Source organism: Eleutherodactylus coqui, chromosome 2, assembly GCF_035609145.1.
Source record: "Eleutherodactylus coqui strain aEleCoq1 chromosome 2, aEleCoq1.hap1, whole genome shotgun sequence".
Classification (NCBI taxonomy): Eukaryota; Metazoa; Chordata; class Amphibia; order Anura; family Eleutherodactylidae; genus Eleutherodactylus; species Eleutherodactylus coqui.
In genome coordinates this window covers 287152259-287169487 of record NC_089838.1, presented here as the reverse complement: position 1 = coordinate 287169487, position 17229 = coordinate 287152259, and the positions used below count along the sequence as shown (strand labels likewise).

Sequence of the window (17229 nt, the reverse complement as noted above, 5' to 3'; positions counted from 1 at the left end):
GTGAAAGATGGGAGCATTTACACACAACGATTATCGCTCAAACAATGGCTTTTGAGCGAATTTTGAGCGATAATTGTTGCATATAAATGGGCCTTTAGACTGCAGGATGGTTAAAGGGTAAAATTATGTCCCCCTCTCTTGACTGGTTATTTGTTGTATATAATGTGTTGTTTCAATTGCATGTATGCCATGATTAAAAGCGGTCGCACTGGAAACACGTTGGCTTTGGAGTAACTGATGCCCGTCAAGGCTGTTTTAAGGATCTTGCAATAAAGTTAATATCTACCAAGCTGGTGGTGGATTTCACAAGATCATCATGCAAGAGCTGACCTATAATCACTAGTTATATGGAATGATTTGTCAATGAGGAATTGCACTGGAAAATCCCACATTTTACCAGGAAGTCGAGAAATTCCATTTATAGTACTAGAGGGAAGACTAGATAGAGTTCAATACTCAGGATGGGGAATAGTTGAGATTCTAAGAAACAATGGATGGAATTCTTGCATATTTTCACAGCTAAAAACTATGTTTAAAAAAGATAAGAGGAGAACTCGAAAACAGGAAAAGAAACAGAAAGAAAAGATGAAATCTGCCATTCAAAGATTTCCTCCCATAGAGCTTGTTCACACCTCTCTATGGCCTCCTTCCAGGAATTCCATCTGAATTTCTGTTTAAAATCCAAACAATGGCACTGCTGGATGGCACTTCATTTGGCTATTAATTAAAATTGGTGAAATGGAGACCATTAGGTCTCCATTTGGGTTTCCATTAGTTTCCAGTATTTTATACCGGGAAGAATAGTGCAGTTCTTTCTGGCACAAAATGTCAGAATTAGAGATGAGCGAGTATACTCGCTAAAGGCAATTGCTCGAGCGAGCATTACCCTTAGCGAGTACCTGCCTGCTCGAGACTGCAGGTTCGGGTGCCGGCGCAGGGGAGCAGTGAGTAGCGGCAGTCAGCAGGAGGGAGCGGGGGGGGGAGAGAGGAAGAGAGAAATCTCCCCTCCGTTCCGCTCCGCTCTCCCCCGCAGCTCCCTGCCCGCCGCCGGCACCCGAACCTTTGGTCTCGAGTGGGCAGGTACTTGCTAAAGGCAATGCTCGCTCGAGCAATTGCCTTTAGCGAGTATACTCGCTCATCTCTAGTCAGAATCAATGGGAACCTGCTAATACAAAGATCCTTTGGTCTCCAATTCAGCAGTTCTCATTAATAGCCTGGATTGGCATACCTAGATGCAACCTTTTTTGAGAATTTAAACAGAAACCCCAATGGGACCCTGGATGGAGGCCATAGCGAGGTATGAACACACATTTTTTTCTGTTTTCAGTTTAATAAACTGTATCCTCCAATAATATTAGTTTAAAAACCCTTGTATAATATATGTCCACATTTGTCGTAGCTTTGATATCTAAAAAGCTATTACAATATTCCTATTAGCACAATCATTTGCTTTATCTGCTCAGTGTTGTCATAGATGGAACAGTCAAAATCAATATTTCTAATTAGGACTACACAAGATACCTTATATACCGGCGTATAAGACGACTTTTGAACCCCGAAAAATCTGCTCTGAAGTCGGGGGTCGTCTTATACGCTGGTAATACAAAAAAAAGAAAGTGTCAAAAATAAAAAATCATTACTCGCTCCCTCCTGGTCCCCGGCAGAGCATTGCTTTCTGGACGCAGGGCTTGAAATCCCTGCCTCCAGAAAGCTAATACTGTGATTGGCTAACACACGCTGTCAGCCAATCACAGCCATTCAATGACATCATCGAATGACTGTGATTGGCTGAAGGCGCACGTGTGTTAGCCAATCACAGCCATTCAATGATGTCATTGAATGGCTGTGATTGGCTGAAGGCACGTGTGTTTTAGCCAATCACAGCCATTCAATGATGTCATTGAATAGCTGTGATTGGCTGACGGCCCTGCGTCCAGAAAGCAATGCTCTGCTGGGGACCAGGAGTAATGATTTTTTTTTTTTGCTCCACTGTATTCCTGGCGTATAAGGTGACAATTGGGGGGGTCGTCTTATCGCCCCATCGCCTTATACGCCGGAATATACGGTAGGTATTGCCATTTATTCCTAGTGTCTAAGACAGGGAACATAAGGCCTCATGTCCACTAGCAAAATTGAATTGCGGATTCCGCGGGTGAAATCCACATTCATTTTTGCCCATAGGGAATCATTGGCCATCCACGGTCAATTAAATTGAATTTTGCATCCGCGGATGGCATTTTAATTGATTTGCGTTTTTTACGCGCAGGGGAAAAAAACGCAGCATGCTCCATTTTACCGCGCAGATCGGCCCCATTGCTATGTATAGGTGCGGATATCCTCATGCAAAAAAAAATACAGTTTAAAGCAAATCCGCGCAAAATCTGATGCGGAAATCTGCAGAAGATTCTGCACGGATTGTATTTTTCTAGTGGACATGAGGCCTAGGGCCCTTTCAAAGAAGGGGTCTGGAAAGGGGCAATTTGCCACTCTAATGGCCCACTTAGACACAATGAGAATTGCTCAAAAATCGCTCAAAACGAGTGACCAGCTGTTATCAGTGGAGCAGGCTGTTATGCACTGATATGATTCTCTCTGCTAGTTTCTCGCTGTGAATTCATAGCGGGGACACTGGCAGTCAGAGCAGAGAAGAATACAGATGTTTGCTTATGCAAAACAGTTGTATTGTTCTATTAGAGGCCACAGCTGTGTCCTGCTCCGGTTGCATATTCTATAGTAGCTACTAGAAAGTATGCAAATATGATTATTCAAAACTGTCACTCAAACTATCGTTTTGAGCTATTATCTTTATGTGTAAATGGGGTCTTAGCCTTCAGCCTTTAGTTGGCGCTCATGTGCATAATTTGCCCTCAGCATCCATAAAACCTGGGGCCACCAGATTTAGAAAGGAACCTTCCCCACCTATCTTCCATAGGTTTACTTGATTCGTTTAAGAATTTGTTTGAAATCCAACCAGTGTAGATGTTCACAGAGTATTGTTTCAGGCATTTGTTCACTACTGTCCTATTTATCACTGTGCAACCGTTGGAAGACTTCACCATGCTCGAAGGTTTGCTTCCTTCTGGTCAAGAGTCACCTTATAAACCAACTACATGCTTATTTTGGGTGCCGTGACTTTGCATAGATTGCTCGTATCTGTGTTCTGATTTCTTCATCGGGTTGACATTGTTTTACATACAACCAATATTCGACTTACCCGGCGAGGAATGTGCGGATTGTGTTATAATACACATCAGAGTCCACGTACCCTAAAAGAGATCGAATCGTAAACATAAGTGTAAACAAAGCCGAGTGGACAATTGCCATGGACGGGTATTAGTGGCAAGACTCTATATTCTGATCAAAGAATGTGAATCTTTCATTCATACAACCGTACAATGTATTAACCTCCGATAGGTCTTTTTTTATGATTGGAGATTCTTCCCTTGTGAGTTTCCACTTCGACAAAAAAGACAATCTCGGACCACATAAAATACAACTAAACATAGCTGCAAGTACAAGGACACTCAATGCATTCTGGTTACTGTCACTATAAGAGGCATAATAATCTTGGTGGTTTCAATACACACAAAGTGGCACATTTTCTATAATGTTGCAAACAAACTATTGGATACAATAGTACAATTGTAAAACTATCTGTCAGGTCTCCATTTGTCTCACAGAGACCACACTCAGACTATATTACTTCACATAGTCTCGTGCAAATCTCTCAATACCCGCCATGTGTCTCATGTCAATCTCTGTCCGACAGGGAGTGGAGCTTATATCAGCTGAGCAACTATTACTAGTAAGAGGGGAGTGGGGTACCGCTCTCCTCGCTTACACCAGCGGTACTGTGGCTCCATTTAACTTCAGGTCGGATTCCATGGGGAAACGGAGGGAGGGAGGTCTCTTGATAGGCACTCAGTTCACCCCTCTTAAATGATTGTGTACATAAAGGGTTCATATTTTTTAACTGGATACGGAGGAATGATATAAGTACACCTACTTACTGACCATACATGAGCTGCAGAGCTGCACTCATCTTGGTTATGGATTGCTCCAAGTCTTGTAATGTTGGGAGAAGTGTCTGCCTGTCATCTTCTTTTATGGCTCTCACGGTCCTAATGATAGCCTGCGCATAAGGTAAAATACAAAATATCATTGAACCATACCTTTATAAAGTCTGTTAGTCTGATTTGTATATAAAAGGTGTTCTCCTTACATCTATATGTAGCCCCTCTGGTGAACACTCTCCTGTTGCTGCAGCTTGTACATTAGATCCTAGGGTCCGTTTAGATCTGGCGGTTTCTCGTGTGAACGAGCAGCATCAGCGTTCACTCATGCATACATTATTGGCTCTCTCAAACAAGAAATCATTTAAGGCCCATTTAGACATAACGATTATCGCTCAAAATTTGCTCAAAAGCCATCTTTTAAGCGATAATCGTTGTGTGTAACTGCACTTACATCATGCAGTTTTTGTTATGCTGTCGCTTATCGTCGTCTTTCAGTGTGCTTTATCAGGGATTCACAGCGGGATACAGCTGATACTATTGTTTCAGCGGTCCAGCTCTGTTCTCCATAACCGGCACGGAGCGCTTGGCTGTATAACAGACGGGCGCTCCGTGCAGAAAACATCTGGATGCAGAAGACAAGTAGGGACACCCCGCTTGTCTTCTGTATCCTCCGCTCTGAGCGCTCGGCTATATGATAGTCGAGCACTCGGACTGGGGAACAGCTGGATGCAGAAGACAAGCGGGGACGCCTCCCTTGTCTTCTGCATCTTCCGCTGGCAGCACAAGGTGATCGCTCAACTTGAGCGATCATCTTGTGCTGTAAATGACACAACAATTATCGCTCAAAAGTCGCTTGAGTGACATCTTTTGAGCGATAATCGTGTTTAAATGGGTCTTTGTCATTCACAATCAATGTATAAGTGAATGAGAACGACTGAACGATCAGTATAAAAACCGAATGATTAACGAACGAGGCATTGATGATTTTTATGCCTGCAGAAAATGAACAAGGAATGAATAATGGACGATTTATCATTCACCATTCGATTGTTAGCTACCTTTACACTGAACGATTATCTTTCATTTTCGCTCGTTTGAACGATTCGTTCTATATAAAAGGACCTTTATATATATTATGATCACTGTATCCATACTTACTACTTTCTTTAATCTGCGTTAACTGAACCCAAAAGTACTTTACTGCAGTTTTTGACAAATCTAAACCCAAAACAAGTTGGATTTGCAAAATTGCAACAATGTAGACAGTTTGACTCTTCCAAGATTCAACTAGCTGTGAAAATCAGTGATAGTGTCAGTCATGACAGAGTTGTGTTACATGGTGCAGTCTCAGGTTTAGGCTGGATTCACATGACCGTAATTGCACATTTATGTGTGCCACGTTTTACCACATCGGTCATTGTGCGTTTGCGTGCAATAGCTTTTTTTATGTTACCTTTCTGTTTATATAACTGCTCTTTTACGTTACTTTTGGCACACGCAAATCAGGTGCTTTTGCGTGCACAAAAAAATATACAATTCTGCTCTCAGCCATTGAAATGGCCAATCAGTTTCCTGACTTCAAAATGTTCTGGATCTACACTGCATTACTTGGCTGTCCATTGCACATCATATCAGTGCATGTAGTTCCACCCTCGCAATATTTTGGGTTTCTCAGTGATGCTGGTGGAACTACTATAGTAGTATGAGCAGTCCTGTAGGCATCAGTAAATACAATGACACATAGTGCCGACTCATGTATAATACAAACTGTGGTTTTCTCCTGTCGCACTGTGTAAGTGTATAACAGATGACAAACGCCAATATCTCTCTGTAGGCTGAGAAAACACACAACACAAATAAATAGTATCCAGGCAGCCTATACTTCATACACGTCATTCCAAGTTTTCCCAAGGTCTGTTTATTGAGCGTATTGCAGAATCCAACGATCCTCTCTCCTTATAGTCGTGTGTACTTACTCTAACCGCGGGAATCGCTGCCAACTCCACAAGCAGTGTGACCAGTACAAAGCCCTGCAGACTATCACCTCCTGGGAAAGACACAATGGTGGACAGGTTCCTATGGACAGGAGAGATAAGGTCAGCAGAGTGGCTTGGACTGTCCCTGTTTGCCTGCTTATCTCCCAAGAGCCCAGAGACCTATGACAGCTGCTGCTCCTGTAACAACCACCAACCTAATACTGTCCATGTAACTCCTGCAACTGGAATGATTGATGCATGTTTAGAAATTCACCCGATCTCAAGAACAAGAGATCAGATCAATCGGTGCCCCGTCATGTCCCTTTCAGGGCAAAGGACAGAGTTTATCATGAGAAATTATGTGCTGCCATCCAGCCTGGCAGATAGAGCCGAAGTTGATGTATAGTTAGTGGCCAGACGACCAGGGTTGATTCATGTACCGGTTTAATATACAGTGTGAAGTGTTGTGAACTGTAGCTGTGGCGGAATAAAACTGGCAGATGCCAGAGTGTGTTTCTGAGAGTGATGCCAACCATCTTGAGTGGAGAAGATGCCGCTCCTGAGTCGTGACCAACCTGCTATTGTCACACAAGCTATAGATGAGTCCAATTCATACTAACTCCTATATGAATGAGTGGCATGTACAGTAAGTAACAGTCTCCGCAGCAGCATAGCCTGAGATCAGCACTTGGGATGGAATATTTGGTTTGAGAACTAATTGTGCCTTTTTTATATTTGTGCCCTTTGTATAGCAAATCATTGAGCCCACATAATTGCAGTGTCCTGCAGAGGCATTCATTCCACATAACTTATACCTTATCATTAACATTACCCAAGTCCGAACACAGCAACCCCACATTAACTTCAAAGAGATTTCTAGAAGTAATGGAGTTTCACTTACTCTATTGTCAGAGGCCTGAGCAAGAATCCCCCGGGGCAGAGAAAGGAAGGAAACAAACAATTAGTACACAGAGAAGTTGCCAAAGGGTATCCCAGCCCACTAAGTGTTTTCCATCTGCCCAAAATGTATTGTGTAAGATGTAACAATAGAGTATATGTGATCTATTCATAGAACAAAGGCAAACATAGCAATAGAAATTTTTATTGCAATTAACCCCTTCCGTGAAGGTAAGGTCCTGGTCCTGATCCCATAATGGCACTAAAACAGAGCTTCACTTACCCTGTAGGATCCTTTCGTTTCCAGTTTGCCAAAACTAAGTCTGCATGGACAATGATGAGTGGCAGCCCGAGGACCTGGGACACCTGGTGATATGGCACAGCCAGGTTACGAGGCAGCACCTGCATGATATAGAAGGGGGATGTCTGTAGATTAAAAGCTCTAAGGGTATGATCACATATTGCGGAGTAAATCCGCGCCAAAATCCATATGTAAATTTTGGAACAGATTTTCACCATGGAATTCCCTCACTTATTGCAATGAATGAACTCCACTATGAAAATCCACGGCATTCCCACAACAAATAGAGCATGCTGCCATTGGAAAATCCACAGCAGGACTATATTCTGCAGCAGATTTTCTTGGCTCTACATGAATGGGTTTTGTTAAATTCCCATTCACTTATACTGTAGATTCGGCTCACATTCTGTAGCCATAATCCCACGGCAATTCTGCTGGGTTTTAGACTCTGACGCAGAATCTGCGCCAACACAGTCACATTTTTCTAGAGTTTGTAAAATCACATCACTCTCTAGTCTACTGTTCTAATTTCCCTGTACTGCTGATATAGCCGAGCAGCTTTTGACAATAACTATTACCTGAAAATAAGATCCTGTCTTATATTAATTTTTGCCCCCAAAGAGGTGCTAGGTCATATTTTAGGGGGTGTCATTATACTTACCTAGCAGGCTCGGTCCAGGTCCATCCTGCTGCTCTCTGACACACTGAGCCACGGCACTGAATGGCCAATTCATAAATCCTGCCTCTCCATAACGCGATGGCTGTGATTGGCTAAGCAGCGGTTGAAGAACCAATCAATGCAGCGCTCAATAAACCAATCACAGCCAATCGCTTCCTGGAGGTGGGATATATGAATCCCATGACCAGAAAGTGATCTTCTGTGGGCGGCCGAGGACTGTATGAAGCACGTCGGAGCTCCAGATAGCAGCAGGAGGGACCTGGACCGAGCCTGCTAGGTAATTTATACCTTTTTTTAATGTATTGCAGCTAGGACTTATTTTTGGGGTAGGGCTAATATTTCAAGCCCCTGGAAAATCCTGAAAAAATCTGGGTAGGGCTTACTTTCAGGGAAACACGGTATATACGCTCATTTGCGAAGTTATGTAGGGGCTATTCCAGAATGGTGCACATGACTTTTATATAACTGTGTAATTATAATGTAAGCACGCTGCAGAGTAAAGTTATATAGCTATAATCCTGTACTAAAGCATAAATTATAACCCTGTACTACCTTTGCTTATTCATTCTAGATATATAGAAAGTGCCTCTAGCTAATCATTGTCTAAAAGCTTCTCCCCAGAAACTACAAGAAAGTAGATAAGTGTTATCCTTCATCCTGGAGGTGATTTGACTGTGACTAATATTCTTAAGAACGCCTCTACTACTGTTAAACTACTTTAATTACTGTGATAACTCAGGCTACTATTGTATACCTGAATTACCAATAGTAAAGTTGACCCATGACAGCCACATGGCCTCTCCAACCAACTTCCCTTTGTGCTGGCCACATTTTTAGCTTTTTTTGACATTCAGCTTGGACAACCGTGCATGTATTTCTCATTTATATATTTTCCATAGATTTGTAGATAAGCTGCTGTCAGATAGCCCTAGTTCGGTTTATCCCAAACAGAAGCAAAAATATAGGCTAAAATCTAGCAAGCCTAACCCATGCTTTTTTTCAATTTGATATAAAAAAGGGAGTGGATCCCTTCACAGATCTAGACAAACTAAAATATAACTTTTATTTATAACTCCATAAGATTAAGACATCGGCTAACAAACAAACAAAGAACATAAAAACTCAGGGACAGATTTCATGTAAGTCGGGGTTGGTCAAGAATGTAGACTCAATGGACAAATGACCTAACCCTAATTATGATATAGACAAACTTCTTAATTAAGAAGAGCTAGCAACTAAAATAAAATGCGCTAAATATAAGAGCTAATTCAAGCATAAATAGTAAAGTTGCTGCCTCAAACAAAGTTCTATCCCTAATATAGCATCAGAGTGCTGTGACACCGAACCAAAAGAAATCAAAGAAAATAAAAAAACCTCTGACTCTGATGGTGAGTCAAGGCATATTTAGCGCATCTTATCTTAGTTGCTAGCTCTTCTGGATTACATACAGTAACTACCAGAATCTATCAATTATTATTATCCCTGATATCAGTGCAATACAATATCAGAAGGATACCAATATTCCTTATGCATTGCACCAAGAGAGTGCTCCAAACGCTTTAGATACCTTACCACTAAGGTGACAGGGGCATCTCATTCATTCTGCCCAGATCCTATTTGAGGCAATAACTACTTGCCCCTAATGAATTACTGGCAATTTAGCTTCTTTTTGCCCATACACATCTCGGGCAATAATATCTAGCTCCTGATGAACTACTGGTACTCACAGTAGGGAAACGCGTTGAGCTGTAAATTTTTGTCGGAGCTGAAAAAATCTTTGTTCTATCTCTTCACCCTTTATGCCAGTGCATCTTTGACAAATAACGCCTGCCTATTTACCATCCAGCGTGGATTGGATATTTAGGTCGTTGCAGAAATTTATTTCTAACATTCTGGGCTATTAGATGTTACTATAGACCAAGTTAGAATATTGTCCTCACTGGATCATAATCAGGGTTAGGTCATTTGTCCATTGAGTCTACACTCTTGACCAACCCTGACTTACATGAAATCTGTCCCTGAGTTTTTATGTTCTTTGTTTGTTTGTTAGCCCATGTCTTAATCTTATGGAGTTATAAATAAAAGTTATATTTTAGCTTGTCTAGATCTGTGAAGGGCTTCAATTTCTATTACATAGACACACTTCTGCCCCTGTGATTTTCTGATCCCATCAAAATGGTCTAAGATACCATGACCTATATCTGTGACCGATCTATAAATTCTGTCCTCTGACATCACAAACCTGGCCCTCTCCTAGATCTCCTTATACCTCACTGACCAAACATTTAGTGTGTCCTCCCCGTACACCACATACTTCCCTAACCCTCTCTCTGTTGGTGTCCCTCAAGGTTTTGTCCTAGGGCCCCTACTCTTCTCAGTCTACACCTCTGGCCTAGGATAGCTTACAGAATCTCATGGCTCTCAATACCACCTTGACGTCACTCCTTTATTTAAACCGCCCTTGCCACCTCCTGCTCAAAAACATCTCTTGGACATGATTTATCCTCAACCCTGAGTACAAAAAAATTTCAAGTGCATGTCCTCATCTTCTCCCGTTTAAAATACTGCAACATCCTTCTCTGTGGCCTCCCATCCAATGCTCTTGCACTTCTCAACTCCATCAAATATATCCTCAACTCTGCTGCCCCGTCAATCCAACTTTCCCCACATCACTCTCCTGCCCCTCCCCTCTGCCATTCCCTTCACTTACTACCCATCGATCAAAGGATCCAATTCAGAATATTATCAATGACATACAAGGCCGTCTACAACCTGTCCCCTCCATAGATCTCTGACCTAATAGCCCTATATCTCCCCACACATAATTTCCGGTCATTGCAAGAAGTCTAATCTGTTCCTCACATAACCTCCAGAATTTCTCTCGAGAACTCACTACTCCAAGACATCAGACTCTCCACCATCTTGGAAGTCTACTAAAAGAACGTGAATACCCTCCTCTTTAGAAAAGCCTGCAACCTACAGTAACCCCTGCTGCCAACACAACAGAGGCACGTACTACCCCACCTACTGTCTCCTTCCCTTGTAGACCATAAATCCTCATGGGAGGGTCATCTCTCACTCTGTATCAAATGGTTTGTCGTTTAATAGACTTTATTGTACATATTATTGGATATGTAAAGGCCCTTTTACATGGAACAATTATTGTTAAAAAAAATTGTTCAAACGAGTAAAAGCGAATGATAATTGTTCAGTCTAAACGCAGTCAATGTCATTCATTTTATGCAGGCATAAAAATAATTGTTGGCTCGTTAACTAATCTTCAGTTTAAATAACGATCATTCAGTCCCTATCAGTCACTTATACAGCGAACATGGTAACATAACGGAACGGAAGCAAACTGGCAGCATTCCATTTTCTTATTTTATAAACCTATTGAAATTAATAAGGGCAAAAAAGGAAACATTTAATTCTGTTTTTCTGCTCCAAAAATGGAAGAGAGAAATTAAATTGTGACTGAAAGCCCTAAGGCAGAGAATGAAAAAGTATCCTTATGCGGTTGATTTTACATTTTTGTGTCACAAAAGTTATCAGCATCATCTATTTAGTGCAGGGGTGTCAAACTCATTTTCACGGAGGGCCACATCAGCCTGATGGTTGTCTTCAAAGGGCTGACTATAATTGGAAGGCTACCTATCCACGGGCGATTGTTCATTGCGTTACCCAGGGCGATAATCTGGCCGCGGTTAACACAGTGAAAGCTTTCCATAGCTTTGCTATGGAAAGCGCAGCCGCGGTGTCCACGAGTGGAGAATCATAGTGATCCGCTCGCAGAATCTAAATCGCGGCATGCTGTGATTTGCCGCCGTGAGCCTTTCTGTCAGATAGCCTCACCGCAGAGAACTGACAGCTCAGTGACCCCCACAAAGGCCTCCACAGTAATAGTGACCCCCACAGTGGCCTTAGCAGTAATAGTGACCCCCACAGAGGCCTCAGCAGTAATAGTGACCCCCACAGAGGCCTCAGCAGTAATAGTGACCCCCACAGAGACCTCCGCAGTAATAGTGACCCCCACAGAGACCTCCGCAGTAATAGTGACCCCCACAACATCCCCAGTAGTTAGAGATGAGCGAGTATACTCACTAAAGGCAATTGCTCGAGCGAGCATTGCCTTTAGCGAGTACCTGCCCGCTCGAGACAGAAGGTTCGGGTGCCGGCGCGGGGGAGCGGTGAGTAGCGGCAGTCAGCAGGAGGGAGCGGGGGGGAAGAGAGGGAGAGAGAGATCTCCCCTCCATTCCTCCCTGCTCTCCCCTGCAGCTCCCTGCCCGCCGCCGGCACCCGAACCTTCAGTCTCGAGCGGGCAGGTACTCGCTCATCTCTACCAGTAGTAATACTGACCCCCACAGCTGCCTCAGCAGAAATGGAGACCCCCCCACAGAGGCATCTGCAGTAATAGTGACCCTCACAGCAGCCTAAGTAGTAATAGAGATCCCCACAGCGGCCTCAGCAGTAATAGTGACCGCCACAGCGGCCTCAGCAGTAATAGTGACCCCCACAGTGGCCTCAGCAGTAATAGTGACCCCCACAGAGGCATCAGCAGTAATAGTAACCCCACAGCGGACTCAGCAGAAATAGTGACCCCCACAGAGGCATCAGCACTAACAGTGACCCTCACAGCAGCCCCAGTAGTAATGCTATTACTACTGGGGCCGATATAAGGGTCACTATTACTAATAGTATCCCCTATATCAGTAGTAATAGAGCCCCCTGAAATCCATATACTTACCCCCTCCTCCTCCTTGTGGAAATGCCACTGCTCCTCTGCTCACTGTTACTGGCACCGATTGCAGGTGCACACTGTGACGTCAGTATGCACATCCGGACGCCTCCTCGCTTCTGCTCTCTTGGAACCAGGGGAGGGGGTAGGAGGATCCCGGGGGCACACTGATGTTACAGTGTGCGCCTGAGATCTGCGCCGCTGCAGGTGAGCCGCGGCCCCCCAGCTGGTATTCACTGCTGTGGTGAGCGGCCGCCGGCATGCAATGCCAGCCCATGCTCGCGGGCCACGTTGAACAAGGGGGCAGGCCGGATTTGGCCTGTGGGCCTTGTGTTTGACACGTGATTTAGCGGTATAGAAAATTACAGCAAGTACCCTGGACAGCAAGAGTAACAAACAGAAGTCCTAAATTGTGTAACACCCGTTAAATCACTGGAGGGCAAGATGGTCAGACTAAGACTCACGGATTTTGGCCATGTAATGCGAGCAGAGTCGCTAGAAAAACCTATAATGTTTGGACAGATCAGTGACAAAAGAAGACCCAGCGGCCAAAGAACACGATGGCTGATACTGTCAGAGCTGATACTGGCATGGATATCACACAACTGACAGAAGTGGTGCAAAACCGAAAAACATGGAGGGAGCTCGCCTTTAGGGTTGCTGAGGGTCGTGAATGACTAAACGGCCAACAACAACAAAAAGTCCTCATAAAAATTCAATAGGACTTAATTGTTTGGATTCCTGCGATCCAGCGAGAATCTGAATGATATCCTTCAGTGTACATGCAGGCACCGACTGAACTGCACGCAGAAAACATGACGTACGGATCGTGCCGTGTAAACAGGCAGTCATTGACTTATGAGTGACTGCCTGCTTACTGCGAATGGTGGCAGACCACCACGATCCCCGGCCCGCTCGCTCTCCATTCACTAAGCGATGCTCGTTCCGTACAAGCACTGGAACAATTATAACGGGAATGACCCATCGGGCATCTGTTGCCCGACAAATCATCCCATGTGAACCGACTCTTAGGACTCTGTATCAGGCCTTGTATGGGGAGACCCTGTGGTGGTACTGAATGGGGTCACTCTTGGGGGTGACACTGTACTGTAGAACGACATACCATGGCTGAGACCATATGGAATGACACTGTTGGGGGTACTAGATTGGGGCACTGTATAAAGACATATTGTGCCTGGCACACTCTGAGTGGCACAGCATGCAGGGCATTCTCTGGCTACAGACCATCATTTTAAAATACAGGGTGGCCATGAAAAAGTAGGCCGGCACCACACTTTTATAAAAGTGGTGAAAAAAAAATGTCTTTGTTGCCCATAGCAACCCAGTGCAGCTTTCATTTTACCTCAGAGCTGAGCTGTGACTGTTACCCATGGCAACCAATCACATTACATCTTTCATTTCTTATACTGCTGAGGTAAAATGAAAGCTGTGCTGTGATTGGTTGCTATGGGCAACACAGATTTTCTTTTAGGCAGCTTTCATAACAGTGTGGTGGCAGCCTACATTTCCATGGCCACCCTGCAAGTGATTCATGTTAGCCAACCATTCACATAAAGCTCTCTCGCTCTCACCAGTTGCTGCAGCAGCAGAGGTGTATAGAAATGATTTACGATTGGAGTTCTTTTCCAGGAGGCTCGTACATTTATATGGTTGTGTTAATCCTCGGCAATCTCTAATGTTCATATAATTTACAGAAGGGAGTACCCTATCCCATATCTAGTAATGACATCTATTCTTTGTAACATGACTGCCCCCTAGTGGCTAGAAATGGCAGAAACTGTCCTGAATAAGAGGTTCAGATTTGAATATGCTGGAACCGCTGCTGTAAAAGAAAAAATAATTTGATATCATGCAGTCATTTTAGTCACAGAAAGTGGTGGCAACCAATATGGCCGTCATTACAACGGACAACTCCAGGTCTTTAACCCCTTCCCGCCCCATGACGTAAGGGTACGTCATGGCAGGCTGGTACTTCCTGCAAAATAACGTACCCTTACGTCATCGGGATAGCGCGAGATCATGACTGATCTTGCGCTATCCCGCAACTGGCCTCCCGCTGCAACAGTGGGGGGCATCGGAGATGCGACCCCCGCTGTTAACCCCTTCCCTGCCGTAATCTAAGTAGATCGCGGCAGGGAAAGACTTCACAGAGGGAGCGCGCTCCCTCTGTGTCTCCAGCCTGCTCTCGCGCTGCTTCTGATGGCTGACGCTTAGTCAACTACAGCCAGCGCTCAATGAACCAATCACAGCCATTCATCGAGTGCTAGCTCTGATTGGATAAGCATAAGCCAATCAAAGCAAGCGCTTCCAGGAGGCGGAGATTTTTCAATCCCTGGCCAGAAGAGAAGAAGAAGACCAGTTCGAAGGACAGGAGGAAGCTGCAGCGGAGCCACGGGCAGCACTTCTAGGTGATGTATACTTTTTTTTTTTTTAATTTCTGCAGCTACAGCTTATTTTCAGGGTAGGGCTTATATTTCAAGTCCGCCCCCCCCTTCACATTCCCCCACCAAAAATCGTCGCATGTGGTGCTTCAAAGTCCCACAACTTTGTAGCACCACATGTGACTTTGTAGCGTTACAAAGCCGCAGCGATATCGCACGGACTAGTAATGTGATATCGCTGCAATTTTCTCGCGGCGCTGCTGTGTCGCCCTTGTGAATGAGGCCATACAGACGCAATTTGCTATGTTTTGTAGCCCATGTTTCTCTATGGAGCCTCCCTGTTTATCGCATCGTATAGCACGAACGATTTTCATGCTATGTGATGCAATTTTAATATTAGAAAGTCCTATTAACCTTCTCGCTACAAAATCGCAGGTAGCAGCGACACAATGCTACACTAAAAAGCATCACTGACGCTACAAAATCACATGTACATACTAGCGATATCGCAGCTATTTTGTAGCAGTGATATTGCTGTCGCCCATGTAGATGCCACCTAAACGTGATGCAAGTACAGATGGAAAACCTTCTTCTGCAGTCCGTGCGCCGTCACACAGTGTATGCAGGTTCGTTAATGGACAAGGGACCCCAGTGTATATTGTATATGTTGTTCCTAAGAGGAGATGACATATCAGCCTCCGGGCCGCTATAGGCGAGCGCTCCTCTCACCTTCAGTCCCCCAGTCTCTCCGTTTTGCCACATATAACCCATGACTATATGGCTGAGGATCAACCGGGCTAAGCGGAGCTGTCTGTGCCCCTTCAGGTGTTGTATGTCCAGCTCCGGCATCTAGAGGGAAGAAAAGAGAAAATCCCAGTCTGTATGATACATGCTGCAATAACTGAATCATCCAACAGGGTACATAGTTATCAAGGACCGGAAGATGTAATATCCTGCTAATTACATGTGCCCATTATGTACTATTATTTATATGTCTAAATGATGTACTACTACTTATCATGTCATGTACTACTACTTATATGTCTGAGTAATGGCCTACTGTTTATGTAATGTACTATTACTTATCTGTCTATGTAATATACTACCTACTCATATGTCCATGTCATGTACTACTACTTATACAACACCAATTCCCAAAAAGTTGGGATGTTGCATACAATGTAAAGAAAAAAGAATGCAATGGTTTGGAATCCCATATAACCATATTTTATTCCCAATAGAACAGATCAGTAGTGAAAGTAAGACATTTTTCCATTTTATGAAAAAAAAAATAACTCATTTAGAAATTGATGGCAGCAACAAATCTCACAAAAGTTGGTCCAGGTTGTGTCTACCATTGTGTAGCATCCCCTCTTCTTCTAACAGCATTCTGTAAAAATCTTGGAGATGAGGCGAACAATTACTGGAGTTTTGGGAGAGGACCGTCGTCCCGTTCTTGTCTGATGTAGGATTCTAGCCGCTCAGCAGTCCTCGGTCTTCTCTGATGGATTCTACGCTTCATAATGCGCCAAATGTTTTCAGTTGGTGAAAGGTCCGGCCTGCAGGCGGCCGGTTCAGCACCCGGACTCGTCTGTGCAGCCATGCTGTTGTGATAGATGCAGTATGTGGTTTAGCATTATACTGCTGAAGGCCTTCCCTGAAACAGACGTTGTCAGGATGGGAGCACGCGTTGTTCTAAAACCTCCATATACTGCTCCGCATTAACCCTTTCCAATCCACTGTCGGGGCTGCCCCGACATCATCATTTTCCTCTATAGCTCCGATGTCGGGGCAGACCCGACATGCTGTTTCCTCCCACGCTCTGCTGACAGAGGCCACCCGACACACTTATGTGAATAAGTGAGATGCAAAGAGCACTGAACAGCGCTGGATTCTTCATTTACTGAAAGCCAGATGTTCCTTCTCCTCTGCCCTGTATTCTCCGACAATACAGGAGGGGAGAAAGAACATGAGTGCAGTCAGTAAATGAAGAGCCCAGCACTTATCAGTGCTGATAGTGAATGCCGGAATGTGCTTCCCTCCCCCTCTCTGCTGCCGGAGAACACCCGACACTTTTATGTGAATAATTGAGCTGGAAAGAGCAGTGGACAGCGCTCCATTCTGCATTTACTGAATGCCCCCCTGTTTCCAGCTCACTTAGACATAAAAGTGTGTCGGGTGTTCTCCGGCAGCAGAGAGGGGGAGGGAAGCACATTCGGGCAT

The 17229-nt window shown here is 44.2% G+C and overlaps 1 protein-coding gene across 1 annotated transcript in view; it reads right to left on the bottom strand.

Moving 5' to 3' along the window:
• Positions 1–17229, bottom strand: part of IDO2 (indoleamine 2,3-dioxygenase 2) — a 62376-nt gene that overhangs the window by 18161 nt on the left and 26986 nt on the right. Inside the window, exons 3-8 of the mRNA XM_066590018.1 lie at positions 15736–15855; positions 7173–7291; positions 6894–6908; positions 5993–6092; positions 4015–4132; positions 3215–3266 (exon numbers count right to left, since the gene is read on the bottom strand). Coding sequence (XP_066446115.1) covers positions 3215–3266; positions 4015–4132; positions 5993–6092; positions 6894–6908; positions 7173–7291; positions 15736–15855 — 524 coding nt within the window. The remainder of the gene's footprint in view (positions 1–3214; positions 3267–4014; positions 4133–5992; positions 6093–6893; positions 6909–7172; positions 7292–15735; positions 15856–17229) is intronic.